Here is a 26,854-nt window from a genome sequence, read left to right on the forward strand (position 1 = left end):
TTTATTAATTAATTTAAATTCAATCTATTTGTTTATTTTTATTTCTTTATATTGGTTGTGAGATTCTATGCTATGTAGTTTTAAAACTAATTGTAAAAATAACCACAGTCTATTCATTTTCAAGAGCGGTTTGAAACCGTTGTAGTATATAAATGTATAAAATTAACATATAAGAGAATAATATCAAAAACCATTGTCTATTCTACTCTACGGCCATGGTTTTAAAACCATTGCAAATTAAGGCATTGCCATAGGTAAAAAATGTAGTAATGTTTCTTATTTCATCATCAAAAGCTGATTTAAAGGTAATGTGATTTCTAGTTTTCTTAATAGCTGTATATTTTGTACTAATGGTGTCAAAACCAACATTTCTAGCTTTTTATGTGATGTTGAAACATTTATATTGAGGTTTGTTTATGAACATGCTCTTAGAATAAAGGGATTGGGCATAAATTCAATTTTTAATCAAAAATAATTTTTTAAAATCAAGTTCATTTTGTGAACAATTTGCCAAACCCACTTAGTGATGAGGAGAGGTTGAAATTTTTATTATAAATTAATAATATCAATGCAATCTCTTAGCTTGAGAGTTTTCAAAAATATACATTATCTATGATCTTCTAATGAATTTACTCATCGTTTATTATAAGAGAATAAAATATCTCCTCATATCAGGAGATAACTTATTTATTCCAACCGGTAAAAATATGATACATGTACTGTTTTGTTTAGTTTTAGAAATATTTTTATAAAAAATGATCAATAGGACACATGTCATGATTTTAGTGGCAGGAAGAGATAATTTATCTCCTCATACCCGGATATACTTTATTCTAATTTATAAAAAACTTTATAACTCTGAATTTTATAACCCTCAAGGCTTTTTAATGAAATCCACAACTAATTCATACCCAATTACCCATTTTCCAACTCATTATCACATATTTTAATTTTCAAGCCAATCAATCTTTGTGATATTCTCCTCTATATGAGGAACATAAAAAACAAGAGTGGTAACATTTTTGAAGAAAGAAAGGGTCTTATTATGTAAAAGATTTAAAAAATCTACAAGGCAAGAAGAAACTATTTGTATTTATTTTTCTATGGAGTCATCATTTAATGAAAGCCTTCACTTAAAGACAATGTTTATTTGTTTAATGCTAAGTTTAAACAGAATCGTTAGAAATATGTTTTTCTAAAATTAGTATAAATATGAAACTCAATATTGCAAACCACGAATAACCTTTTACACATTACTCAGAAGAGAAGAGAGAAGAATATCCAACATATTGAAAGCATTCATTTCCATCAGAATAAGGAGTTAAAACATATTCTTTCTAAAATAAGAATCACAATTTCCTAATTGAGGGATTTATAAATATATAATAACTGATGATGTTAAGAAATTCATAATATTAATTATCTTTTTAATATCATAAAATATTATATATTAGAGGATGAATAGTAAAGCCTAATCTCATATTTTTTTTGCATTCAATTCATTATTATCAATTTCTTTAATTTTATTTGATTATCAATTATGATTAAACAATTTTTCAAATAAAAAAATCATATTACTCAATTTAATTGAGTTTGCCAATTAATTAAATATCAATAAATTCATTATATGTTGTGCTAATTCACCTTTCATCTCATCATTATACACACCAAATAACACAGCTAAGCCAAGTCAATGAGTTTCTAACAAGCAAACTATATCTTAGGAGTCTCATACTGAATAGAATAACGAATTTCATGTGGTATTTAAGTCATGAGGCTCTTCCACCTAATAGATTAGTTTTTTTGGGTTTGACTTTATTCATATGTTTAAATCCTAACAGTAGCATTTTCCGAGCCACTATGAGTCTACCTTTGTTAAAATTTCTTCAAAACCTGCCACAAGAAAAGAATGATTTAGGTGAGAATGAATTTGAAATAAAGACATGGTTGCTAATGTTATTATGAAGTTTCTGATACAAAGTTATAGCTAATGATTCAAATATTGATTTATCCTATAGGTAAAAAGATATAGAAACTGAAAACATTAATAGAATGAAATTTTTTCACAATCACAATGGCTAATGATTCAAATAATGATTTTATATAATGTTTGTAGTCTAGTACAATGCATAAGATAAGAATCATCAAGGCTATGTAGAGTGGTAGTATATATGATATCATGCATTTTTCTGAATGTACCAAGAAAATGCATGCTTACCATATGCACTATGTAGTGTACCTCGGAAGGATTTCCACGGTTCGCGAAACTCGAATTATCTTTATACCTATACAAACAGATTGTTAGGATGAATTCTAAGGATTTTTAGTTCAATTCCTAGCATAAAAACACAGGCACAAAACTCAGTGGCCCAACAATCGATGACATTCACGCGTCGATGAAAGATTCTAAAGCAGGGTAACCTATGGTAGAAAAACACAAGCATGAACCTATTGCAGAAATGAAGAATAAGGCAAATGTTTACTAAATAAACACTTTGGAAGTTAAAAGAATACCTAAGAATAAGAGATTCAAGAGAAGTTACATTTGGATATTGCAGCTCATGTAATTATATCATTATCAATCCTTATGCAAGGGATATGTGCAATCTTACTCCAATCCTCCCCTCTATGTTTTTGACACCGATGTTTAAGCAACGGACAATTTCCACAAATTTCGAGACAAGAAAGGGAACCGGGAAGACCTTCCTTTGGCAAGCACCAGAGTCGAGGACATTGTCGAATAGATAAGCGTTTCAAGGATGAGAGATGGCGGAAACCTTTGTGATCCAATGTTTTAAGATTTGAGCATCTGTAGATCGAAATACTAGAAAGAGTTGCAGGCAGTAGTAACCCTTGATCAGGGAAAGAATCCACATTTTTGTCACTAATTTCGATCTGAGTTAAAAAAGTACAACTATGCAGCTCCCATTTCATTGGAGAGGCAACGAGTTTAGAGCAATTGGATATGCCGAGCTTCTCTATGCTTGATGGAAAACCACCCTCGGGGCATTCCAGTTTTCGACAACTATTTAACAAGATACTTCTTAGAGATGGAAATAGCGCGTGCATACCTCTTGGAAATGATTTTAAACTCCCCGAATTTCTAATGGTACATTGTTCTAGTGATATGAATTCAGGACACCCCCACACTCTCAACTCTTTAAGAGATGTGAGGCTTGGACTATCAAGCATTTCGGAGATAGAAAACCTCTCAAGGTTACTACAATACTCCAAATCGAGCGTCTCAAGCCTTGGGAAGAAATCCAGTGGTAAAGCTCGAAGGGAGTTGCAGCTACTTAAGACCATTATTCGGAGGAAGTTATGGTAATGGAATACAGGAAATTCCACATTTGGATGATCACGAAGCACGAGTTTTTCAAGGCAAGTATTGGAAATTGTATGCATGGTTTTCTCGAGCAAAGATCTGTCTATGCTATCTCCACCTATCAGGAGAGTTTTAAGCGAGGAGGGTATAGACTTCCATTGCAGTTTTCCACAATCCTCTAGGACTAATCCATGAATCGCTGGTGCACGAGGAAGAGAAGCCGTAAGCTGGATACAATTGAAAATTTTCAGCTCCAATAACGAAGGAAGATGTTCAGGCAACTGATTCTTCAATTTGGGACAATCTGTTATGTGAAGCTCTTTAAGACAAGGAAAAGCTCCTGATGCATTTTGACAATCCCATTTCTCCCATGCAAGCATTTTCCGAAATCCCAAGACTTGGAGTGATCCAAATGGAACAACACAACAGTTATTCCCGTAAAACTGAGAACCGATAACCACGATCATTTCAAGTCCAACAATCCATAGCCTCTTTAGAGATGGCAACGCACCAAGTGGTGGCAGGAAACAGAAGTGCTTACAGTCACTCAACTCTAGTGAAACTATATTGCAAAGGTAATTATCTCCAAACCAATCGGGAAGTGTTGTACCAGCGTAGTTTCGGATGGAGAGTTTTCGTAAGTTTATATGAGGTTGTAGCTTCTCAAGTACATTCCTTTCATTGATAGATCCATCATCATTCATGCTCCATTCCAATATTAGTCCCTCTAGATGTACTTTATTTTTCAAGTTAGCTGTTAATGCATCCAAGGGATTTGCAACGTTCTGCAACTCTTCGATTGATAGTGTACCGCGAAGTTTGAGTGCAGCTAATTGATTGATGTTGGACTCACCACTTTTTCCGACATAAAATGAACTCAATACTTCAAGATTTTCTAATTCACCCAATCCATTTGGCAATTTTCTCACCTTGGTTCCCCTGAAGTCAAGATGACACAAGTTTATGAGTTTGTGCATATTAGATGGCAACTCTTCTAAATACAAACAATCTGTCAACTTCAATGTTTGTAAATTATAAAGCAAGCATATTGAATCGGGTAGTTTTTTTACGCCAATGCCAGACAAGTCCAAATAGCGTAAATGCTTAAGATTGCCTATGGAATCGGGCAACTCATAGATGTTGAAATAGCCACACAAGGAAAAGACACGTAAGCACTTAAACTTGGATAACAACACATGTACCATGTTGTTGGACATCAAACTCGGATCATATGCTTCGCTTCCAAATGTTGGAAAAGGCAGGAATGTGCGCAGCTTGTTAGCTTTGTAGATAGCCTCAAACTGCTCAGAACCTTGACTATAATTTCTGAAATATGAGAAATGGCGAGTCATTTTTGATACGTCTTTTGCTTCTTCTTCTTCTTCCAACCTCAAACAAAACTTTCCAGATACATATTTTGCCAAATCATTAACAAGGTCGTGCATGACAAATTGCTTTTCTTCTCCACTTGATCGCTGAAAAAATGACCTCGACAATAATTCATCAAAGAATTGATCACCTAATTCTTTCATACTCTTATTTTGTTGATGGAATTGCAGAAAACTTTCAGCCATCCACAAATCCACAAGATAGTCCTTTTCAAATTCATAAACTTTGGGGAGTAAGGAGCAATAAGCAAAGCATCTCTTAAGAGGAGAAGGAAGATATTGATAGCTCAATCTTAAAGCCGGGATAATATCGGATGCATCGTCCGAGATATCCCACATCTCACTAGTCAATATACCATTCCATTCCTCACAAGATAACTTAGTATACAAGAGACTTCCGATTGTTTTCAAAGCTAGAGGCAGACCTTTGCACTTTTCGATAATTTTTCTACCAATTTTCTCAAGTTCAGCATTAGACCGAGATTCTCCATCATGGAATGCATGTTTAGCAAACAATAACCAACTCTCTTCTTTTGGCAATTGCTTCAGTTGATGCAGATTCGCACTACGCATTGTTGAAGCAACTTTTTTGCTACGCGTTGTTACAAGGATTTTGCTTCCACAAGCTCCATAAACAAAAGGGGTTTGCAAAGCCTCCCAATTCAAGTAATTTTCATTCCAAACATCATCCAAAACAAGAAAGAATTTCTTACCCAACAACTTCTCTTTCAACTTAACTTGAAGCATGTTTAAGTCCATTGTATCATCAATATGCAAATTAAGTGCCTTAAGAATTGTTCTAGTCACCTTGACAATATCGAATTCTTCCGAAACACTCACCCAAGCTTTGAAAACAAATGCATCCTTCACCCTGCTATCATTGTATACAAGTTGAGCTAGTGTTGTTTTACCTATCCCTCCCATCCCAACAATAGAATTTACAACCATGTTGCTTCCACTACTACCATTATCACTATGACATAGCAACAAATCAATGATAGAGTTTTTATCACTATCTCTACCATACACAGCAGCTTCATTAACCAAAGATGTTGTTGGCAACCTTTGTGATGTTTTGTTTCCCAACATAAGACCAAAACCACTACCACCACTTTCTTTCAATCCTAGAGTTTCCTTTTTACTAGAAAGAAGTTCAAGGTTATCAAGAATTTCTTTCATCCTTGATTGAACTTCCTTGTCAAAAGAACTACTAATTGAAGAAGAAGCAAAGAAACAACACCATAACTTACCACTATGAAATTGTTGATCTTCTTGAAGCTTCTTCTGCTTAGAGGCTTCAGTATGAATCTCATCCAAGACATCCTCAGCATCAAGCACAACATCCTTAACTTTATCAAGCCATGCACTAACATGTCTATTATTGATGTGTTTTTCCTCAGCATCATCAATCACTGCTTTGATGGATAAAAGTGAAACATTCAACTTTTCTAACAATTTGTCATCAAATCTTTTTCCTCTGAAGTAATCCAACATGTCAGTAGAAGTTAATCTATCAAATGCAGCTTCAAGAAATGCAGAGAGAAGAGCACCACCAACAAATTCTAAAGCCATATTTGTATGTTTATCTATGAGGAATCAATTGCAAAGGAGAAAATGGAAATAATACAAAGCATATAAAAGCAAATGATAATAGCTTTAAGTCAATGATGACTTTGCTAACTTTTAGTCTCCAACAAGAGTTCTAGTAAGCCATATACATTTTATCTTTCTTTTATTTTCTGAGACCAACAAAAATGACAAATATATGTTTGCATGCATTTAATTATGAGTTTAAAAATTTTATATTTGATAAGATATTTATAAAAAAATTATATAATTTTATATGTATTATCTAAAGTCTCCACTCAATCAACTAAGTTACCATCCTTCAACTTTTTCCTCTTTTACAATTATAATGTTTGTTTAGGTTTTATTGGTATATTCAAGTATGAAGTTTTATATTGAGTATGAGGGTATTAGTGAAAGAGATTATAAGTTAACAATGTTTATGAAATCATTATCTTAAAGTTTTGGTTTAAGATTTTATGTCTCATACTAGTTCTTCAACTCTTCTCATTTGCAATAACAAGGAGACTCCCCCAATACTTGAGGTTCTCCAATCACATTGTAGTTCAACATCTCATACTTTAATGATGAATTTCTTTGTTTGGTTTCACCATGTTGTGAAACTCTATCTGTCATAGAATAATTATAAAAAAAATATTAAAAATAACTAATTTGATAAACATTTGATATTTTTTAAGATAGTATTTTGTTTTCCAATTTTTTCTTGGATCAAATTGATACACGTTAAAAATTGATGAATGAATATTAGTCTTTACTCTAATAATAATAAAACAAATGTATGCTATCAATTTTTAATATGTATTGTTTTGTCTTTTGGTACCATACATATTTGTTTAATAATAATAATAATGTATATGATATCTAATAACCTAATCAAAATATCATGTTAAAAAATGGTGGCTTAAAATTTATTTTTACATTAAAGTATAACTAAACCTATGCTATCATTATAAATAATAATTAAAAAAAGTGTTAAAATGATTATTTTTACATGGATCACACTTTCAATATGTGGTGTTCTTAGGAGAGTGCCTTTATTTGCTAAAATGATAATAGAGAATTTAAAAAAAAACTCATTAAGTTTTGACATAATTTGACTATATTAAAATTCATAATTTTTATGTAATTTAAAAAAATATAATAATTGAAGTAATAAAACATTTAATCAATAAATAAAAATCTATATCTTGTTCAAACTAGTAGCTAGTAGCCTTGTGGACACACCAATGAAGATACATGATAAGAGAGAAAGTGTAAAATTTCAACCCAATGGGCTTTAACCGAAATAATCAAACCTATCATTAATTCATGGCCATTGCTTAACTTATTATCATATACCAAATAAAGGTTGACACATATTTTAAGGAATTTCAGCTTCATAATTCACCTATACAATTCCATAACAACCTTATGTTAGTATTTTGTGCAAAGTTCGCAGAATTAGAGAGACTTTAACAATTGTGGGATAGAGAAATTATTATATCTTAATTATTCGATGTGGGTATCTTGATGCTCATACACTGGAAAATAAAGTACAATGTGTGTGTGAAGTAGAGAGAGTAAGATATGAATGAGTAAATCTATATTCACCTTATATAGGAGAAGGGTCTAGCTTGTGTCATATGTTGCACTTATGGGCTTCTTGGCTATATAGGGAGGTGATCCAAGTTGGGACATAAGTCCTCGAAAATTGACGATATGTATCGACACTAAAGCTTAAAAGTTTGTTGTTAGATTGAACTTGAATTACCAATAGGGTGATGATCTAATGGTGTAAAAATATGTTAGATTCCTAATATGATCAAAAGGTTAAATGTTCGATTTTTGGGAGTGACACTTATTGGAAGAGGTATCCACACACCCCAAAAGAGATCAATTTTTTACCCATAACATGAGTTTGAATTAAACTCACTTGCTGGGCTTCATTGAGGTAAGGGCAACATATTTTTGCATAACCCCACTAGATTTTAATGGAAAAGTGTAAAAAGAAATACATTTTTACTTTTTGATTGTTACCGGACAATCATTTTAACTAAATCAATCTCGTTCACTAATTCAAGTTATTTCAATTTAACCCGATTAAATCAAAATCTCCACCATCCAAAACGACCCAATGAATCAACATCCAATCACAAGAGCAAGTCAGCAACAATCAAACCGATCAAAACATCCAATCCGATCCACTATATTGGATATCATTCTTTAAAAGTAAGAAAGCCATATACAACTCATGTGATTCATAATCCCTGCTGGCCCCACACAACAACTCTTCATGCAAAGTCTAGCTGGCATTCTTCATTATCAAAATAAACGACAGCCAGATTATTACACAACACAGTTGTCCCTTTCTCCATTTTCTTCTTCTTCAAACTCTCACTCACCAATTTCAATCTCATAATTCTGAATCAACCTTCGATTTCGATCTATTATTACATCATAAAGCATCAAACTTTAATCAAAAATTCATTTGGGTTTTTCAAATTTCACAGTTCCAAATCTCACACTCACACATAGCACCTTCAAAATTCGGAATCAAGATTCGATTTTTTTTTCTTGGGCATCATCGATTTCGATTTGTTTCATCAAAAAGCTTCAAACTTTCAAAAAAAATCACTTTGGGTTTTCAAATTTCAGTGTTTCAAGCTTCTGCTTATGATGTCTTCTCCAGCACCCAATTACAGTTCTCTCCCTTCACCCTCATCATCGAACTCTACCGCCGCTTATTTTATCTCACGCGCCGCCACATCCTCCTCACGCGCTTTCCACACGCGCCGTCCATGGGAGGAAGTGTTCGCCTTACGGTCCTTCACGCGCCCCTTTTCCCTCAACGAAGCATGGGAGCGCGTGAGGCGCAACTTCACTCACTTCCGAGTGAACTACACCATGATCGTTCTCTTCATCGTCTTTCTGAGTCTTCTATGGCATCCAGTTTCCATAATCGTGTTCCTCGTGGTGCTCGTGGCGTGGTGCTTGCTCTACTTCTTCAGGGACGCGCCGGTGGAGGTGTTTCACCGCACGGTGGATGGTAGGGTGGTGGAGGTGGCGCTTTCTGCAGTGACGGTTGTGGGGTTGTGTCTGACGGGGGTGGCTCTGAATGTTTTGGTGGCGGTGGTGGTTGGGGTTGCGGCGAGTGTGGTACACGCGGCGTTTAGGAGTACGGAGGATTTGTATGTGGAAGAGAATGAGGCTTATGATGGAGGGTTGCTGTCTGTTGTTGGGGGTAGCCCCACAAAAAGAACAACAGGGTACAACTTAATGTAGCAAATCATTGATCAACTAACAAGACATTCGTATTGGATCCCTAAATAGTTTAGTATTTTGGAGCGACACTTGTTGGGAGAGACATCATAAACATCGAAAGGGATTAGTTCCTTAAGAAAAAAAAAAAAAAGTGACGGAATACTAGTTAATGATCACTTGTTTGTTTTCACTATGTACATTTTGTTTTATTGAAATACAAGATGCTTTTTGTTTGAGTTATTTGGTTAGTGACTTTAGTTGTTTAAGGGGAAATATGTTTAAGCACTAGAGGCAGCTATTGATATTATTGGTTAGTAACTATGAGATTACGAGTTTAAATTCCGGAAACTACTTACATGGATGAGGCTGCATCATGCAGTTAGGCCACATTTTCCTATATTATATAGGATGAGTTATGTTTCCAATGGGAAGGATTTCTTAGGGATAACATCTACTGTGATATGGATTCTGCTTAGTTTTTTTGGGGACATAAAGTGTGTTTCTTAGGGTGACCCACCCTACTTTCTATATTGTTTTGGGATATCATTTCTTTGAATAAGATCTGCATATGTTATTCTCTAGAAATGCATAAATAAATGTATTTTCAAATATTGTGAAGAGTCTTAAGTGGAGTCCTTAAATTTCAAGACTCTATTTAAGAGTATATTGGATATTTAGATATAAAATATATTGAAACTATGTTTCTGAGAAATGAAACCTAACCTTATAGATTTGCATATATATGATTTTGATTTTTCTTAAAACTTCACCATAAGTTTATTAGACCCTTAGATTTTGATTAGTTGTATCACTTTGGTGATTAGGTTAGATGAATATATGGTTATGATCACATTTCACAAAACATTAAAACACTTAGGATCCGTTTTCGAGTTAATTTTTAGAGATCAACTAAAGAAATGAGAAGATTTAGAAACCATAAAATACATTTGTAAGATAATCCACAAATCGTCCCCTCCAAAAATCAACTCACAAATAGTGCCTTTACCAAATACCAAGACAATTCAAACATTTTTGCTAAGGCTTCTCTCTTTCTCCACTTTATTAATATTGTAAACCAAACAAAAAGAATAAGACAAAAAAAAATCCTCTTGATTCAAATGTTAATAAGTTCCTAATATATCATCTCTTCTACGTTCTAACCATGTATAAGCTAATTATATCTAAAGTCACACATGCACTTAAATAATCATAATAGGCCAATAAAAAAACATGGTCTAGAAAAAAAACTATTACAATGACATATGATCATGCTATTCGTAGCTCCGCTAATGTGAGATGAGTGTAATATCTAAGCACCGTCAGTATAAAGATTTATACACAATCACTATAAAATTCACCATTCATTTGAATTACTTACTTAGAAGAATCAACGATGATTAAATATAAATGGTGAACAATGCAATAACATTATATAAAACTCGTACATTGTCTGTGAGATCAGATTTATCTTTTTTATAAAAAAATTGTTTGGCAAGATATATAGTGAGATATGAAGATTTTTGAAGGTGCATTAGAATTGTGAGTTTGAAGGGTGAGGGAGTTTCCTAGCATAGGCCAAGACCATTACAAAATCCTTTGCTGTGGACCCAATTGTTGCTGAAATTCTGTGTGATGTAGAAGATGTTGTTTGAAGCCATAACTCTACCAAATTATGTAGCTTAAGTGTTGGTAACACTGTTTGTCCCATGCATTTAATCTCCACCTGCATTACATAACTCACTCAATAGTTACGAATAGATAATAACCGGAAAAATGTAATTCCGTATAATGATTTATACATAATCAGTATATCACCCACCATTCATTTGTATTAGTGATGTCCAATAAAAATATCATGAGTATGTTTTGGCATAGCTAACTGAAAGTTGAAAAGCTAGGAGACTTGTAAGTTAGTTGATTAAATTTGAAGTATTCGATAAAATTAGTTGATCGACTATTGACACGTGTAAACGACTTAAAAGCTCTTAACTTATAAGTCATAGGCTACTCAAATCGACTTATCAAATCAGAGCTTATAATCTAGATATTTTTTTCGAATCCTCCTTCACCAAACTAGTCTACAAACTTATGTTTGGTCAAATAAGCTCGATGCTCGAGAGTGTTGCCAAAACACACAACATGTGTAAATGTTATGTTTCTAACGGAGAACAACCCCATAAGCACAAGCAATTGTACCTATGTTTTTCTCCCAAAAATGGTGAATGCTTAAAGACAGCAGACAAAACTAACTTGGTTCGGACAGACGCAACCAAAGTTTAATGAAAATCATGCTTTGAGAAAACCAAACAAGACAATAAAATCTCCGAAGTCCAGTTATTCCATAATACATCGATGTCTGAGGGTATTACCAAGGGAGAGAGTTACCTCAGCTTCGCTGTTCAGCTCTAGTTTCTTCATTAAGTATTTCTGGATAAACGAGACAGGTATATTTCCATCCCTGACCAAACATAAGAAAATATAGAAATCAATCGGATCTATCATACTCTATTTCAGTTAGATCTCTACATTTTATGAAGCTTTAAGCAGCATAAAAGATAGAGTGAAACCATTTAAACTTCGACATGCATATTGTAATACCTCAACCTTGACATACGACCCCTCTCGATCCATGAATTCAATGAGTGTGTCACTTATTAAGCTTAAATATCTCATGCAATATTTTATTCCCCTTAAAGGGAGCCTTCTGCGACTCGAACTCATGATCTCATAGACTTGTAGTCACAAATTCTATTGTGTCGCTATCACTATCTTTACAAAATGCATGAACTTCGATTATTTGTTCTTTAAATGCTTGATACTCACAATCAACACAGTTGATGAATAATGCAAAAAACATCATATTTCTTGATTAGGCAATTTCGGATAAATGTGATTGACTAGTGACTACAAGATCATTTTATTCTAAAAGTGGAAAATATGAGTTATTGTTTTTTCAATATCATACAAGGCTTGCAGTAGGTAGTTTTTATATGAAATCTCGAGTTTACGTAATCCATAAGCATGCATGTTCTTCCTATTCCATGGCTATGAAAATTTGAAAATAAGTGTCTCAAAATAAACTCATTAGAAAAATGAAAAATTAGTCTAGAAGAAATCATATGCTACAATTATTGATCGAGGGGCGTCTATGTATGATTCAAGATTTGTTGAAAACAGATATAGTGTTCAAAGTACATGCAGTCAATCATTTACCAACACTCATGTCCCTTTTACTTAGTTGAGATTGGTAAATTCAGTTTTTTTCGTTAGTTTTTACCGTATTATAAGCTAAAATATCCTACTTTTTTCCTTGATCGGCACACCTTCAGAGTTCTAACAAATGTAAAATCGGTAAGATTAAAAACAAGTATAATAATCATGATACTCGACACTCGCCATGTAGATAAGGGACATTTCACGTAACACTGAATTGATGAAAGAAGGCAAAAACGAGAGGCTAATGATGAAGACCATAGTTACGAAAAGTCTAAACTATTATAAGCGAGAGAAATTTCTCCATCCCAGGACCAACCCAATTATGGTTCCAAATCTTAAACTAAATTTGTTATAGACTCTTTTTCTGTCATTGAACATGTCGCGTGAAATCTCTATGTGAAGATTGGCTTAGTTAAGAGATGAATATTCATGAAGGATTCAAGCATAATATATCTATTTTAAAAGTAGGCGATGAATCAAAAGTTAAGTAATAAACAGTGCCAATGATAGTGTAAGGAATCTGAAGGAACTTACTTTATTCTCACAAAACTGGAAGGAATTTGAGGCAACGGTGCATCTCCTTCCCTGAAACATCGGTCATACATATCAATACATAAAAAATAATCCAAAAAAGGATGTGCTAATTTAAGTTTCAAACATATATCTCACTGGTTTTCTGAAGCTACCAAGGAAAACCAAATAGGACCGGTTCGTAAGAGTTTAGTGCAGTTCGAATCCACCACAGCCTGCAGTGTTATGCGTGATTGTCCAAAATCAGGTTCCTTTTTCCGGCGAATTCTGCGCAATTTCTTCGGTTTTGCTGTATCTGGAGACACAGGATGAGTGCTAATCTTTTCGTCCTCAACTTTCGCTTTGCGTTTATTTTCCTTATTTTTGGCTTTCTTCACTTGTGAGTCACTCTCGTTTGCTTGAAGAGGCTCTAGTTTAGCATCGGATCCTTGCACGCTAGACTTGAAAGATTTAGTCCTACTTGCAACCTCTACTAAGCAATTCAAAGGTTTCCAAAGATCCAATTTTGCATCCCATGGTTCAGCACCGTTCTCGGTTTCTTTATTTGGTATGGATTCACTACCCTCACAAGGGGACAAACTCTGCACCACACGAAAAATCAAGCATAATAATATAAGTAAACTAATGGCAATATAGTCCATGAAAATCAAGCATAATAACTTTTCCATCATGATATAAATAAGCAATTCATATTGCATCGGCGAAAAACAGCGGTAATCCATCTTTACAGTGCTTCCCTAATCAATTAGATCTTTATCCACACAAAATAGTATATTGCCATATCTATTTCTTCATATATGACTTCTAGTAAATCACGATAAAATCATTGTTTTCGACAACTTGCATCTCCTAGTACCTGTCCAGTATTCTCGGCAAATTTACTTGAAGAGTCATGCGAGCTTGAACTCTCTGAATGATCTCCGAGTAACTCTTCCTCTTTTTTAATCGCATTTTCGATTGAAAAACTCGAGCCATGAAGACCGCTAGCCTTTCTGGTAGGTTTTGTTCTTCTTCCTGTCATGGTTACTTGTGAAGATGATACCCTTGGAGTGCTAACCACTAAAGATGAAAGAGATCTTTCCTTTCGTCTAGATGTTAACGGTTCAGACGGGATAACTTCAGGTGCCTTCGGCTTTCTTCCCTTTAAGGGGAAAATTTTGGACCTTACATCTTGCAAACTGTGGTCTGGTCTGGTGATCAGAAAACAAGGTATGCAACTTAGTATGCAACACTTCAAAAGAAAGTACAAATAACATCCTATGAAGCACAAATACAGATACGTGTGTCGGATACGATACGTATCCGATATGTCGACACATATTTTTTCTAAAATGTAGGATACGATATGTTCAGGGATACGTGTATAAAATAGTAAAAAATACATAAAATATGATAAAATTATAAGTGTAAATCGAGATATCAAAAGTGGAAAATATAATGGAAATTATAAATCATTGTCCTCCAAAATTCCAAGTACCAAAACTAGAAATTATAGTAGAATAATTCATAAAATCGATAAAACGTATCTTATCTTATCCTATTTTTTGTTGAAAACATATACGTATCTTCATCTTTATTTTTTTTATTTTTTTGGATACTCTAGGGATACGTATCATTCACGAATCTGAGTGTATCCGTGTCGGATACGTGTCCGACACCGACACGCGAGGTTGTTCAACGTATCCATACTTCAGAGATCACATCCATGGGTGGGTTTTTTTGAAATACCTCACTGTGTGCTTCAATACCAAAAGATGATATATGAAATAGTAGTGCATTTCATTCATTCGATGACTTTTTATGATCGGCGTCCGTTTCTTAAAGGATAAATACATCAAATTTGTGAAAGGACTGCAAACAACAATATCATTACTTGGAATAGAATCAAATGAATTAGTTTGGAAGATAAACAGAAATTTAAAGGGAAATCCGGCACTTTAAAGCTTCGTCTATGCAAGAGTCCAGGGATATGTCTATGTCTGAGATGCTATATATTTATTGTGCTATATATTTTAAGACATCTGATATGTCTATCAGATAAACTTCTGAAATAAACTGCCCGAGTTACTATATATAAATCATCGCCTAAATTATTGAAAGATGTCAGACTGAATGCATTTATTTTCTTGTATACTATAGTTCATATGCGCGTATTATTGCGATAAATTACTCATGCATGGAGCGGCTCCATATGAAGTTAGTTTTCATAAAGTAAATAAACTTATAGAAGGTTATCTTGATCGCACCATCTTAGCATCGACCATCCTCATTCTTGCAGTTCATTGCAGCACCGTAATACCTTAAATGAAAATCTAGATACAGTATAATCTATGACAGCTTTTTCTTCCCACAAAGGATGTTTCGAACTTTAATAAAATTTGAAAGATCAACCATGAACCATGTTCAACAGCTTTATTGTGCATATCTAAACAAACCAATATAAGTATAGTTGTATGACGTATCTCTATTCTAGCAGTCTTATAACATTAGTTAGAGTAGCTTGCAAAAAATTAACTCTTATCGGCATGACATGCCCCCCAATTTTCGGCTACGCGACCGTTAAACAACAGATTTCATGCACATTCAACAACTCAGAAAACCATGTTGAAGTATAATAGAGGCAACTTTGTGTTAAGGAAAAAGTACAAGAGGTGCAAGGTGACTTGGAAATCTGTCAAAGACAACGGGGCTAACCTTAGTTTTTCGAGCGGAACACAACCCAAATCAATGTCGCATATTGGACAGCATTCCAATTCCTCATCCGTAATTTTATCACAAATGCACTTCCTGCAAACTGAATGAAACCCAAATATATATATGACTAATTAGACTAACAATTGATATTAAAATTGACAAATAAATAAAGAACATTAGAACTATCAAGTATAGGCCAAAATGTAAGAAATTGCATAGTAATGTGGCTGTTGCAACTAGAGCGATGTTGCATTAGCTAAGACATAAGATTGAAGCAAATGTAGTAGTAAATGAATAGTCATAGCTGTAGTCAAAAGTTCAAACACCTTTACAACTAGGACATACATTAATGGAACAGCACAACATTACATAACTACTGAACTGTTTGGCCAATCCAAAACCACACAAGTCAAGGCTTCTATCTATCATTCGAATCGAAATCTCCTGTCCCGGTTTGTGTCCCGGACCAATTAAAATGAGTCATTCAGTTAAATAGAAAAACTATAAAAATAAAATTATATTACTTTGTGTAAATGTATTGGACAGAGACAGTGTTTTTTTGGGACAGAGGATCTTTGTTCCTATCGTTCACATCCTCTATAGTCTATACTTTCATAGGGAGGGAGAGAGAGAGAAATAAATATTTTCAGCTGCATTAAATTAAGAAATATCAATATCTTTGATTATGCAACCACCATATGCCCAATTATTTGATAATCTCAAGGTCAAGAGTTTGATTCCCTATATTTGTTGGAAGGGGCGGCACAAACCCGTAAAGGGATTGGTTCCTTACCAGAAAAGGTGAGAGATACCCTTCATAGTACCCAAAAAATGAAAGTAGGAAACACATCTATTATCTATACATTGATTTTAAAAGAACTTATATAATTCTAAATCATTAATACATAATATATAAAAAAATTCAATAATTTCTTTCACATCAAAGAGGGATAACATCACACAAAGTATGCCACATCTTTATATAATGGATTATGATTGGTTAAGAAATCTAAAATAGAGCTAAGAAAAAAATGCAAAGTGGAATCAAATAATAGAAGAAGATGAGTTTGAACTTTGAAGGAGATCGAAGAAGTTATGAACACACTCACACGTGTGAAGACATTCAGATATAGTTGTAGCATCTTTGAAGAGATTGTTACATATAGTACAAGTCATGCATGCTACAATCTTGTCTCTTCTCACTTTCACTGTCTGATTTGCCATTTTCACTTTCCTTCTATCTTCTTCTCTCTCTCTCTCTCTCTCTCTCTCTCTCTCTCTCTCTTTCACACAACACGTTATCCACACTTTCAATGCATGCTATTGCTATAAGCTATATCACTACAAGTGTAATTAACTTACGTTCACTTCACTGCATTAACAATATACAGTGTAAGAACAAAATAACAAGAACAAAAAACAAAGTATGGTGCATAGAATGAATGAATAAACCTTATAGAAGGGTAGAAAGATCGGTGAAGAAGTGATTAAAGATGGGTGCTTTAGGGGGAAATATGAATAGGGTCGGTGTGATTTGTGAAGAATTGACGTGGGTTATGGTGGATTTGAGATCGAGAAAGGGGTGAGTTGAAAAGAGCATGGACCAAGAAAAAAAAAACAAAGTGTGTGTTTCTCTTTTACTTTTCTTATGTTTTTTTAATAGTTTTTTATTAAATTTAATTTTTCTTCTGAAACATGTTTCTATATGGTTCAAAGTAAAGACAGGTGTGATAACATGCGCCAAGGGGTATTGGACGGCGTGCTATGCTGTAGGAGAGAGTGTCTCTTAACATGAGGAAAGGTCCTTCGTAGTGCCCTTAATTATCCGGGTCGGAACAAGTTTGGACTGAGCGAGGGTTATTCATTCTTTATTTAATCTTAAATATTAATTGTCTTAGTTTTTAGTCTATATTTAAAATTAGAGTAGAAAATTTATTCAAACATGAAAAATGATTCGGGTAACTATTGAACCTGAAATATAACATAAATTTCATTAAATATGATTTTTACACCAAATCTTCTTAATATTATTTTTCTTATATAAATAGTGTGACATATGAAATGATATACATGTAAATATTTTACAAATATTTGTATTATATAAGTGAAAAAATTATAAAATCAGCAAGATATGAAATGACATAGGTGTTGTTCTAAATTATTAGTAAAAGCATTTAAAAAACATTGTTATAAAATAACATTTTATCACTAAATAAATTGTTGAAATCAAATACACTATTTACTATGAGCTAAAGAAATGTTGTTATTTTATATATAATTCATCAAACACATATAAACAAAAGTCCATGGTCAGCAAAAGTCGATTTGAGACGATAGGGGACAAACATTTACCAGGTCTAATTTTTTAACATAAACCTAACCTTACACATGTGAAATCTAATTATATGTTGGTCCACTTAAGACTATGTCTAATAAGATGAGCAGGTAAGGTAGAATCGTGCTCAACCCTAGTTAATATGGAGAGTGTCAAGAAAGGAAGGCAATGTTGGGAAAATAAAATTAGGAGGTTTGATACATGATCATTGTACGCGATACACTCCTATATTAAATATTTCATACACTAAAAATATATTTAGTTTGTATGTTTTTGAATTTGGGTTACATTAAAATTTTACTAATATAATATTAATATATTTTAAAATAGTAAAATTATAAAATAATTGAAATAACACAAAATATAAATTTAATACTTAATATAATTCTCTCTAAAATAATACATTCACAAAATAACTACACATGAATTTAAAATATTTAATTTATGATTGTCCTTTTCAATTAAGAGAATTATGGAACAATAAAACTAATTCAAACTCTTCTGCCGTTTTTCCTTCCCAATGTAGGGGTCTTTAAAGGTTATTTGAATTTCACTTTGATTTTAAAAAAATGTTTAATTTTTATTTTTAATTCTTTGTAATACATCACAAAGTGCTTGGTTGGACAATTGGGCCAAACCCTTTGGATCTTTTGCTTCTCTCTTTGTTCAAACTTCCCCACTTCCTTAGTGCAAGAACTCAACAAGCATGCTACTTCAAGAAGAGCAAGTCTCATCTTCAAACAAATGACACTCAACTTATTCTTAACTCTTACATCTTCCATTGTGAATTTATTTTATTATACTCTTCATTTTTTTGTCTCCCTATCTACATATTATACAATGCATTACCTTTGATGATTTTTATGGTAAACTGAAGTGAACTAGTATTCAAATGTATCACGATATAAGAAGTGTATTACTCTTATAATTGATATATATCATTTTTGTGTATATAAAATGATTTGTAGGAGGATTTATTATGAAGATATATTATTACTCTAAAATATCTTATCTCCTACTTAATATTATTATAAGTAGGAGTGAGCATGGATCAGGTTGGGTCGAGTAAGACTTGTCCTTTACCCAACTCTATATATTAGTCATATTATTTTTTGAATCTTAACCGATGCTAGACCCGAAACTAATTTGACCTCAATTATCGATTGGGTCAATCTTTGAATCCAAACCTGACCCTAGACCTGAAATTAAGTAGGAGTGAGCATGGATCGGGTTGAGTCGAGTAAGACTTGTCCTTTACCCAACTCTAAATATTAGTCATATTATTTTTTGAACCTGAACCGGCCATAGACTCGAAACTAATTCGACCCCAAATATAGATTGGGTCAATCTTTGAACTCAAACCCGGCCTAGACCTGAAAAATATAATGCATGTCCATTTTAGACAAGACATTATCAATATTACTTATTATTATGAATATGTAATTTGATATATGAAATGATATATACATATCTTCATTCATATATATGATGAAAAATTAGAGAGTCGACGATATTTTCTACCAAAAAACTTTACGATTACTATGTACAAAATTCAATAGACACACATACAAACATGACGAATGAGTGACCATGAGTCGGGACAGCCATGTTTATCTCTCACCCAACCCTAAATATTTATTGAGTCTAATTTTTGAATCTGAACCCGACAATAGGCCCAATGAAACATTAACCTATTTGGACTCGATCATGATTGAGCTAAACAATGTGAGCGGTAGGGTTGGGTAGGGGTGAGCAGGACCCTATCCACTCACTCGGCATGGCCTGACCATGGTTAGGTTCGAGTCTCATCGGGTCTAGGGCCGGGTTCGTGTTCAAAATTAGACATAATCAATATTTAGGGCTAGGTAAGGAACAAACATGGCCCGACCCAACATGTTCTATGGTCACTCACTCATTATGTTTGTATATGACTTTATTCAATTATTTACAAAGTAAAGCACATTTTTGATCGAAAACATCATTGATTATCTAATTTTTTCATAATATATACATATATAATTTTATATGTCAAATTACGTATTCATAATAATACATAATAATGAGAAGGTTTTATCTAAAATATGTATACACTATATTTAATTGGGTCTAGGATCGAGTCCGAATTCAAAAGCTGACCTAATCTTCATTTAAGGGCAGGTTACCTTCGAATCTAAAGTTAAGTCCATGTTCAAAAAATGGCCTAATAAACATTTAAAACTAAGTAAAAGACAAAATATTACCCAACTGAATACAACTCATGCTCACCCCTATAGTTGGGTCCTCCTTATCCTTAATTACAAGTGTAGGAGCACCAAATGAGTCGACAACCATCCTCATCATCATGCATTCATCCTACCTGGTGGCACAAATCTCTAGCAACCCAAAAAAATATATTTTTTTAAAGTTTAAAATGAAATAAAAGAAAATTAGAGAGGAAAAAAATAAAAGTCATTTATGACGCACATGAAGCATGAAGCTTCTTCATCTTTCTCTCTCTAAAAAACAAAAGTGAACAAAAAACAAGTGTGAGTGTGAAACAAACCCTAACTTCCTTGTGTTGGAAGAATCGAATTCTTCATTCTTCGATTCTGAATAATAATAATAATAATAATAATAGTAAGAGAATTCTTCACCTACGAGTGAGTGATCGATGAAGCAGTTTCGTCGATGCCAGAGAATTCTTATCCTCTCTCTCCTCTCTCTTTCTGTTATTGCTCCTCTCGTTTTCGTTTCTCGCAGATTCAAAGTTTTCACTCCCCATGGTATCAATAATCTATATTCATTTTCCATTTCATATTATTGTTATTGTTATTCTCTCTGTTTTAATTTCGTTTCCGTGATTTCAGGACGAAGAGAGTTTCTCGATGATTTATCTACTGTTGTAAGAATCTTCTGTTTTCATTTATTTTTAATTTGAATTGGTGCTGAACTTCAATTCAACCTGTTGGATTGCTGAGAAACTGTATAGTGAAGCATTTTTTCCCGAAATGATTTTTGATTTGTAGTCTTCTAGTGTATTTGAGTTGAAAATTTTGAAGTCCAGTGGAATTTCGTGGATTTTGATCGGATATTTTAGGTTTAAGTGGAAAATCTCTTGTTATGCTTCCTCAGCTGTTAATTGAGATTCTTATGCCCTGATGTGGAAATTGGTTTGATTTTTATTTGTTTGGTTGTTCAGAAAACTTAAAAGGGGGGAATTTTACATGACAGCTATAAGACCTGTAATGATATATGGATTGAATGTTGGATCATAAAATATCAACAGGAGATTAAACTCAATGTATCGAGATGATAATATTGTGTTGGATGAGTGAACACACAAGACAAAATATGATTTAGATTGAATGCATTAGGGAGAAAGTTGGGGTAGCTGCTGTCCTAGTAAAGATGCTAGAATCGTGCATTAGGTTATCATGGATAGTTCGATAGTGTGATATTTCAGGCTTAATTATCATAGGTGGAAAATATTTTTCATTATGATTCCTCAGCGGCCAATTGAGCTTCTGTATTTTTAGATGTTCTGCCGTGGAAATTCATGTGATTTTTATTTGTTTGTTACAGACATACAGGACAGACCCTTTAAAGTTAAATGCTATAGAACAGGTATTGGAATTTCCACCATTGTGTTAAATCTTTTTTATTTATTTTATTTCCACTCTATTGAGTTAGATATATAATTTCCACTAGTGATTTGGGTTCTTTTTTGCAATTCAGGAAGGCGCGGGAGAATTAGAAGAGCCAAAGCAAGTTGTTTATGAAGAAAAAGATTTTGGTTCTAAAAGTCGTTACAGTGATGAAAAGATTAATGATTCTGTGGAATCTAGACATGAAGTGCACAGAAACATATTTTTGGAAAGAAATGGTTGGTATCTGTAGGTGCACTTTATACTACTTAATTTTTTGGTGTTTATGTAATGCCACTCAAGGGCATAGCAACAGTGTGCCAGTGTCTGAAAGTTTGACTGTTATGAAATTTCAGAATCCCAACATGACAAAGGACAAGATCAGGTAGCTCAGCATAAAGGATTATCCTCCATGGATGGAGATAAGGTTAATACTAATTCTTTTAATTGCAGCTATTAAAAGTTGAAGGCCATATGCTTCTATTTTTTTTTGTTCTGAAAGGAAAAGTAGGAAAAAGACTTGCTATCAATAGATTCATCGTTCCTCTCCTTAAGGAAGTTGTAATGGTCTCAAATTTCAGAAGAAACTAATATGCTTAATCTTTTTTTAGTCTAGGTCACTTCATTACTTCCAGGTTTCATCTCATGCATTACATGATCCGGTTTCAATATCCATGGCGGAGCTGATTTGCCACTGGAGTAATTTAAAACGGATCATGATATTAGTTAGAATGATGATATTCTTTATGATTAGGGGTATTTTGCAATTTATTCTCTGAAAACAACTTCTTTTTAAAAATACCAAATCTCTATGCTTTTCACTAGATTATAGATATTCACTTGGGAGGTAAATGAGTTATAAATGCAAAGAAATAATAGTCAGTTATGGTCGCAAGCTTTATGCTTCATGCATGTAGTATATACTTATATATGTTTGAGCAATGTTTGAGGGTGAGTTTGACACAACAGTAAGGTTGCTGCTTAGTGACCATGAGGTCACGAGTTCAAATCATGGAATCAGCCTCTCCGCTTGTGGGAGTAATGTTGCGTACGTCTAACCTCCACATATCCTACTAAGTGGAAGCCTTGTGCACTGGGCCCGACCTTTTATATTTTAGCAAAGTTAAAATTCAAATTGGTTTCTGGAGACAAATCTGTTTAGCGATCATATATTGCTTTTCTAATTGTGCCTACTTTGCAGAAGAAAGTTAATACAACAGCCATGCACAATCAGAATATGCACACTCGTTCTCAAAGAGTGGCAGATGGTAATATTGAAATGGTAGATAAGGAATCTGGTAAGAAAAAAACCCAACATCAGATTTCACGTTCTTGGCCTCGTAGAGTGAGAAATCAGAAGGTTGGGGAGATTAGGGATCAAATTATTAGAGCCAGGGCATACTTGGGCTTTATTCCAGCAAGCAGAAACTCACCCTTGGCGAAGGAATTGAAGCTGCGAATTAAAGAGATGGAGCGTGCAGTTAGAGAAGCTACAAAGGATTCAGATCTGTCAAGGAGGTAAAATTTTCTATGTAATCCTGCACATGCATTTAGTCCAGAAATCATTGACAGTATGTACCGAATAGTGAATGCAGCGCATAAGGTTGAAGTGAAAACTAATGCTTTGGTACTTCAAGATATACCATCTTTCAATCTGGTCTCACAACTAATTTTTTCAATTGAGTCCCTGTATGTTTCAATTTGCTTCTGTTTGGTCCCTCCGAGTTCCCTGTAGGTTTCAGTTGAAAAAAATAGAAGTGGAGGGATCATGTTATTGTTAAGAAACATTTTTTCAGAGATCAAAGTATGTGTTTTTTTCTTGGAAGTTCAAATTCCAATCTTTTAAAACCTAGTGACATTTTGTCTTCCATTACAAAAACATTGATAGAGAAAGCATTAATGTAGAAATTTGATGTGATATGATCTGTTAAAAAGAGAATGAGGATGTTTTTCAATCTAAAAACAAGTGAAGTTGACAGTGCTTTGCAGAGAATGAGACACATGGAGGCTTCATTGTCTAAAGCTCACCGTGCTTTCCCAGACTGCACTGCTATGGCTACTAAGCTCCGTGCAATGAATCATAATGCTGAAGAGCAAGTTCGGTCTCAGCGATACCAAACATCATATCTTGTTCATCTTGCTGCAAGGACCACCCCGAAAGGTTTCCACTGTCTTTCTATGCGGCTGACTACTGATTACTTCTCTCTGAGGCCCGAGGAGAGGAAGTTTCCAAATGAAAATAAGATTCATGATCCAAAACTTCATCATTATGCAGTATTCTCAGACAATATTCTGGCATGTGCAGTGGTTGTTAACTCCACTGTCTTTACTACCAAGGTAAATACCTTTTTTAAATGGATTGACTTTTATTTTTAACTTTTAACTCAGTTGTTCTTTTGCTTTGGACCCTGATGCAACTGCCGAAAAAAGAGGTACAATAGTAGAAATTTACAACTGATAAGTTTAGCTATCAAGTTAATGGTTAAGTGTGTATATAGTGACAAGAAAGCTTGACAAGGACTTTTAAAATGCAGGAACCGGAGAAACTTGTTTTGCATGTATTGACCAATTCACTCAACTTTCCAGCAATCTCAATGTGGTTCTTATTAAACCCTCCTGAAAAAGCCACCATCCACATACAGAACATAGACGACATTAAATGGTTGCCCAAGGACAATACCTTCAAGAAACTTAATTCCAGCGATCCAAGATATACATCCGAGTTGAACTACTTGCGTTTCTACCTGCCAGACATCTTCCCAACTCTGAATAAGATCGTTTTCTTTGATCACGATGTGGTGGTGCAACGAGATCTCAGTAGACTATGGGATGTCAATATGAATGGAAAAGTCATTGCAGCAGTTGGGACATGTAAGGAAGGAGAAACTCCATTTCATAGGATGGATATGTTCATAAACTTCTCAGATCCATTCAATGCAAAGAGGTTTGATGTCAATGCTTGCACATGGGCGTTTGGGATGAACTTGCTTGATTTGCAAAATTGGAGGAGACACAATTTAACTGCTGTTTATCACAAATATTTGCAGATGGTATGTTAAAGAAACATCTTTACTTCGTTGCAGGCTTCTTTTTTCTTGGTTCAGAGTAACTAGTTTTTATACCCCCACTAATTTTCTTGTTTCCTTGAAATTGCTTTGTATTAGTAGCGGGCAATTTTTTTTTGCATTAGAATGCTTAAGCTAGTAGTTTATGACTTCTTAGAATGATTTTTTTACCTCAAAGTTAATATTTGTATAGGATCAAAGATTTGAACATCACATGGCATATTCAGGGTTATTACTCAAACTGGTGTTTTCATATTTATAATTTTGGTGGCTGTATATGATAATTCGGGAATACGTCTAAGCTCTCATTTAAATTGAAATTAAATAGAGCAGGCATAAACTTATGATACAATTATAATCTAATGCATTTATCTGGGTGTTTAATTGCAGGGTTTTGAGAGGCCATTGTGGAACATTGGCACTCTGCCTCTAGGCTGGGTTACCTTCTATAACAAAACAAGGTTTCTGGATAGAGGATGGCATGCTCTTGGCCTCGGTTTTGATTCCGAGGTTGATAGAAATGTGATTGAACGCGCCGCCGTTATACACTACAATGGAATTAGGAAGCCATGGTTGGATATTGCAATGGGAAGATATAAGAATTATTGGACCAAATTTTTAAAGTTTGATCATCCTCTTCTGCAACGGTGCAATCTCCAGGTGTAGCCCGAAATCTCAATATGAAGGTTTTAAATTGTTGTTGTGAATGCAACGACGTTGTGTTTACAACAATTTCATTAAAATGCAATCACAATTACGATTGCAACGCGGTTGCAGAGATTACCGAAACCACAATATTGTGGCCCTTGATTGTGATTGCGGATCTTATTTTAAATATTCTTCTACCTGGCATGTGTTGTTTGATTAGTTTGCTGGCACACTTAATTGCCTGCTTCAGTTGTTGATTCTTTGTTGTTTATGGCAATTCTTCTTGTAAAGCCCTTCACAGCTCCTCAAATTTCCTATAGATAATTTTTTAGAAGCTTAGTTAATCTGTAGTTACATTTAAAATGAAATAATAATAACAGTCATTTTAGCTGCATGCAGATGCTATTTGTTGTTTGTATAAATAATTCATCTGTTACTATAAGCTGGATTAATATAAGGGGAATGCTAAAAAAGTGTTCTTGGGACATTTTATTTAAGGAAGCAAAGGATGCAACCCTGCATAACCAAAATGATGTTTTTTGTATACATTGTACAATTTACTTTCATGAATGAGTTTTATTACTGAAATTAGTCAAACTACTTATTTTTTGTGTACTTACACAAATTATCATTATTTATATACATAAAAAATTAATTTAAATAAAATATGGTATATTGTCAAAATAAGTTTAAATAGTATAAGAGTTAATGTTTCTTCCTATTTTTGGTTTGTTATAAAATGAATCAATAATTCTAAGAAGAGTTTGTTTAAATCATTATTATATTATATTGTAATAAACTAAAAATAATAAATATGTATTGGCGCCTATATTATTAGAATTTGTTTTCATAATATATCATATTTTGTTTAATTTAATTAAATTTATCATCTTTTTTTGTTTAAAAGATTATACATATCTCATGTACAGGAAAATATAACATTTTTGTTACTTGAGCCAAGTAGAAAAGGTACACTGGTCAATAAAATGGATGAAGTAGTAATTAAGTATTATAATTTTTTTGTAACATCTCATGTATTTGTTGCTGACGCTGATGAATGAGACATTCTATAAGTTTTTTGGGATTACTTTTATTGAATACTTTATATTTTTATGTAACATTTATTATTATTTTTTCTTCATTTGTATTTATTAAAAAGTTTGATATTTTTTTTAACATTACAATTATCAATTAATGACTAA

The 26,854-nt window shown here is 33.4% G+C and overlaps 4 protein-coding genes across 7 annotated transcripts; 2 read left to right on the forward strand and 2 right to left on the reverse strand.

Annotated features, from left to right (window-relative positions):
- LOC109355988 (putative disease resistance protein RGA3) lies at positions 1,639-6,403 on the reverse strand. 2 transcript variants are annotated; one of them, XR_002108695.1, is made up of 3 exons: positions 2,515-6,403; positions 2,240-2,285; positions 1,639-1,893 (listed from the first exon to the last, which is right to left on the reverse strand). XR_002108695.1 is itself a non-coding variant. In XM_019599299.1 (2 exons), exon 1 carries the CDS (start codon positions 6,283-6,285, stop codon positions 2,560-2,562), a length of 3,726 nt encoding a protein of 1,241 aa, XP_019454844.1. In that variant the 5' UTR covers positions 6,286-6,403; the 3' UTR covers positions 2,117-2,285; positions 2,515-2,559. The 2 variants fall into 2 exon arrangements, 1 of the variants encoding a protein (XP_019454844.1); XM_019599299.1 differs by lacking the exon at positions 1,639-1,893 and having other exon boundaries at positions 2,117-2,285.
- Positions 8,575-9,571, forward strand: LOC109355930 (PRA1 family protein F1-like). The gene has a single exon (XM_019599220.1). It carries the CDS (start codon positions 8,953-8,955, stop codon positions 9,559-9,561), a length of 609 nt encoding a protein of 202 aa, XP_019454765.1. The 5' UTR covers positions 8,575-8,952; the 3' UTR covers positions 9,562-9,571.
- LOC109355758 (E3 ubiquitin protein ligase DRIP2-like) lies at positions 11,066-17,635 on the reverse strand. Of its 2 annotated transcripts, XM_019598964.1 has the most exons (9): positions 17,434-17,635; positions 17,267-17,353; positions 17,091-17,236; positions 15,982-16,081; positions 14,144-14,477; positions 13,426-13,868; positions 13,291-13,341; positions 11,926-11,998; positions 11,066-11,263 (listed from the first exon to the last, which is right to left on the reverse strand). In XM_019598964.1, exons 3-9 carry the CDS (start codon positions 17,203-17,205, stop codon positions 11,072-11,074), a joined length of 1,308 nt encoding a protein of 435 aa, XP_019454509.1. In that variant the 5' UTR covers positions 17,206-17,236; positions 17,267-17,353; positions 17,434-17,635; the 3' UTR covers positions 11,066-11,071. The 2 variants fall into 2 exon arrangements, with proteins under 2 accessions (XP_019454509.1, XP_019454508.1); XM_019598963.1 differs by having other exon boundaries at positions 17,091-17,348.
- LOC109357160 (probable galacturonosyltransferase 6) lies at positions 20,772-26,050 on the forward strand. Of its 2 annotated transcripts, XR_002108832.1 has the most exons (10): positions 20,772-21,078; positions 21,163-21,197; positions 21,878-21,919; positions 22,031-22,178; positions 22,296-22,366; positions 23,141-23,457; positions 23,919-24,276; positions 24,474-24,989; positions 25,395-25,721; positions 25,802-26,050. XR_002108832.1 is itself a non-coding variant. In XM_019600930.1 (9 exons), the coding sequence occupies exons 1-9, from the start codon at positions 20,967-20,969 to the stop codon at positions 25,668-25,670; spliced, it is 1,875 nt and encodes a 624-aa protein (XP_019456475.1). In that variant the 5' UTR covers positions 20,772-20,966; the 3' UTR covers positions 25,671-26,050. The 2 variants fall into 2 exon arrangements, 1 of the variants encoding a protein (XP_019456475.1); XM_019600930.1 differs by having other exon boundaries at positions 25,395-26,050.

Source organism: Lupinus angustifolius, chromosome LG09, assembly GCF_001865875.1.
Source record: "Lupinus angustifolius cultivar Tanjil chromosome LG09, LupAngTanjil_v1.0, whole genome shotgun sequence".
In the NCBI taxonomy this organism is placed as follows: domain Eukaryota; kingdom Viridiplantae; phylum Streptophyta; class Magnoliopsida; order Fabales; family Fabaceae; genus Lupinus; species Lupinus angustifolius.

What these genes read in the sequence shown, in the direction of transcription:
- LOC109355758 (XM_019598963.1), bottom strand. Translation starts at nt 17,205, where the DNA reads ATGGCAAATCAGACAGTGAAAGTGAGAAGAGACAAGATTGTAGCATGC. An exon ending in TTGGTAGCTTCAGAAAACCA is followed by an intron (nt 13,342 to 13,425) that starts GTGAGATATATG and finishes CCGATGTTTCAG; the next exon opens with GGAAGGAGATGCACCGTTGC. An exon ending in TCCAGTTTTGTGAGAATAAA is followed by an intron (nt 11,999 to 13,290) that starts GTAAGTTCCTTC and finishes ATGTTTGGTCAG; the next exon opens with GGATGGAAATATACCTGTCT.
- LOC109355988 (XM_019599299.1), bottom strand. Translation starts at nt 6,285, where the DNA reads ATGGCTTTAGAATTTGTTGGTGGTGCTCTTCTCTCTGCATTTCTTGAA.
- LOC109355930 (XM_019599220.1), top strand. Translation starts at nt 8,953, where the DNA reads ATGATGTCTTCTCCAGCACCCAATTACAGTTCTCTCCCTTCACCCTCA.
- LOC109357160 (XM_019600930.1), top strand. Translation starts at nt 20,967, where the DNA reads ATGAAGCAGTTTCGTCGATGCCAGAGAATTCTTATCCTCTCTCTCCTC. An exon ending in TCGATGATTTATCTACTGTT is followed by an intron (nt 21,198 to 21,877) that starts GTAAGAATCTTC and finishes TGTTTGTTACAG; the next exon opens with ACATACAGGACAGACCCTTT. An exon ending in CCTCCATGGATGGAGATAAG is followed by an intron (nt 22,367 to 23,140) that starts GTTAATACTAAT and finishes CCTACTTTGCAG; the next exon opens with AAGAAAGTTAATACAACAGC.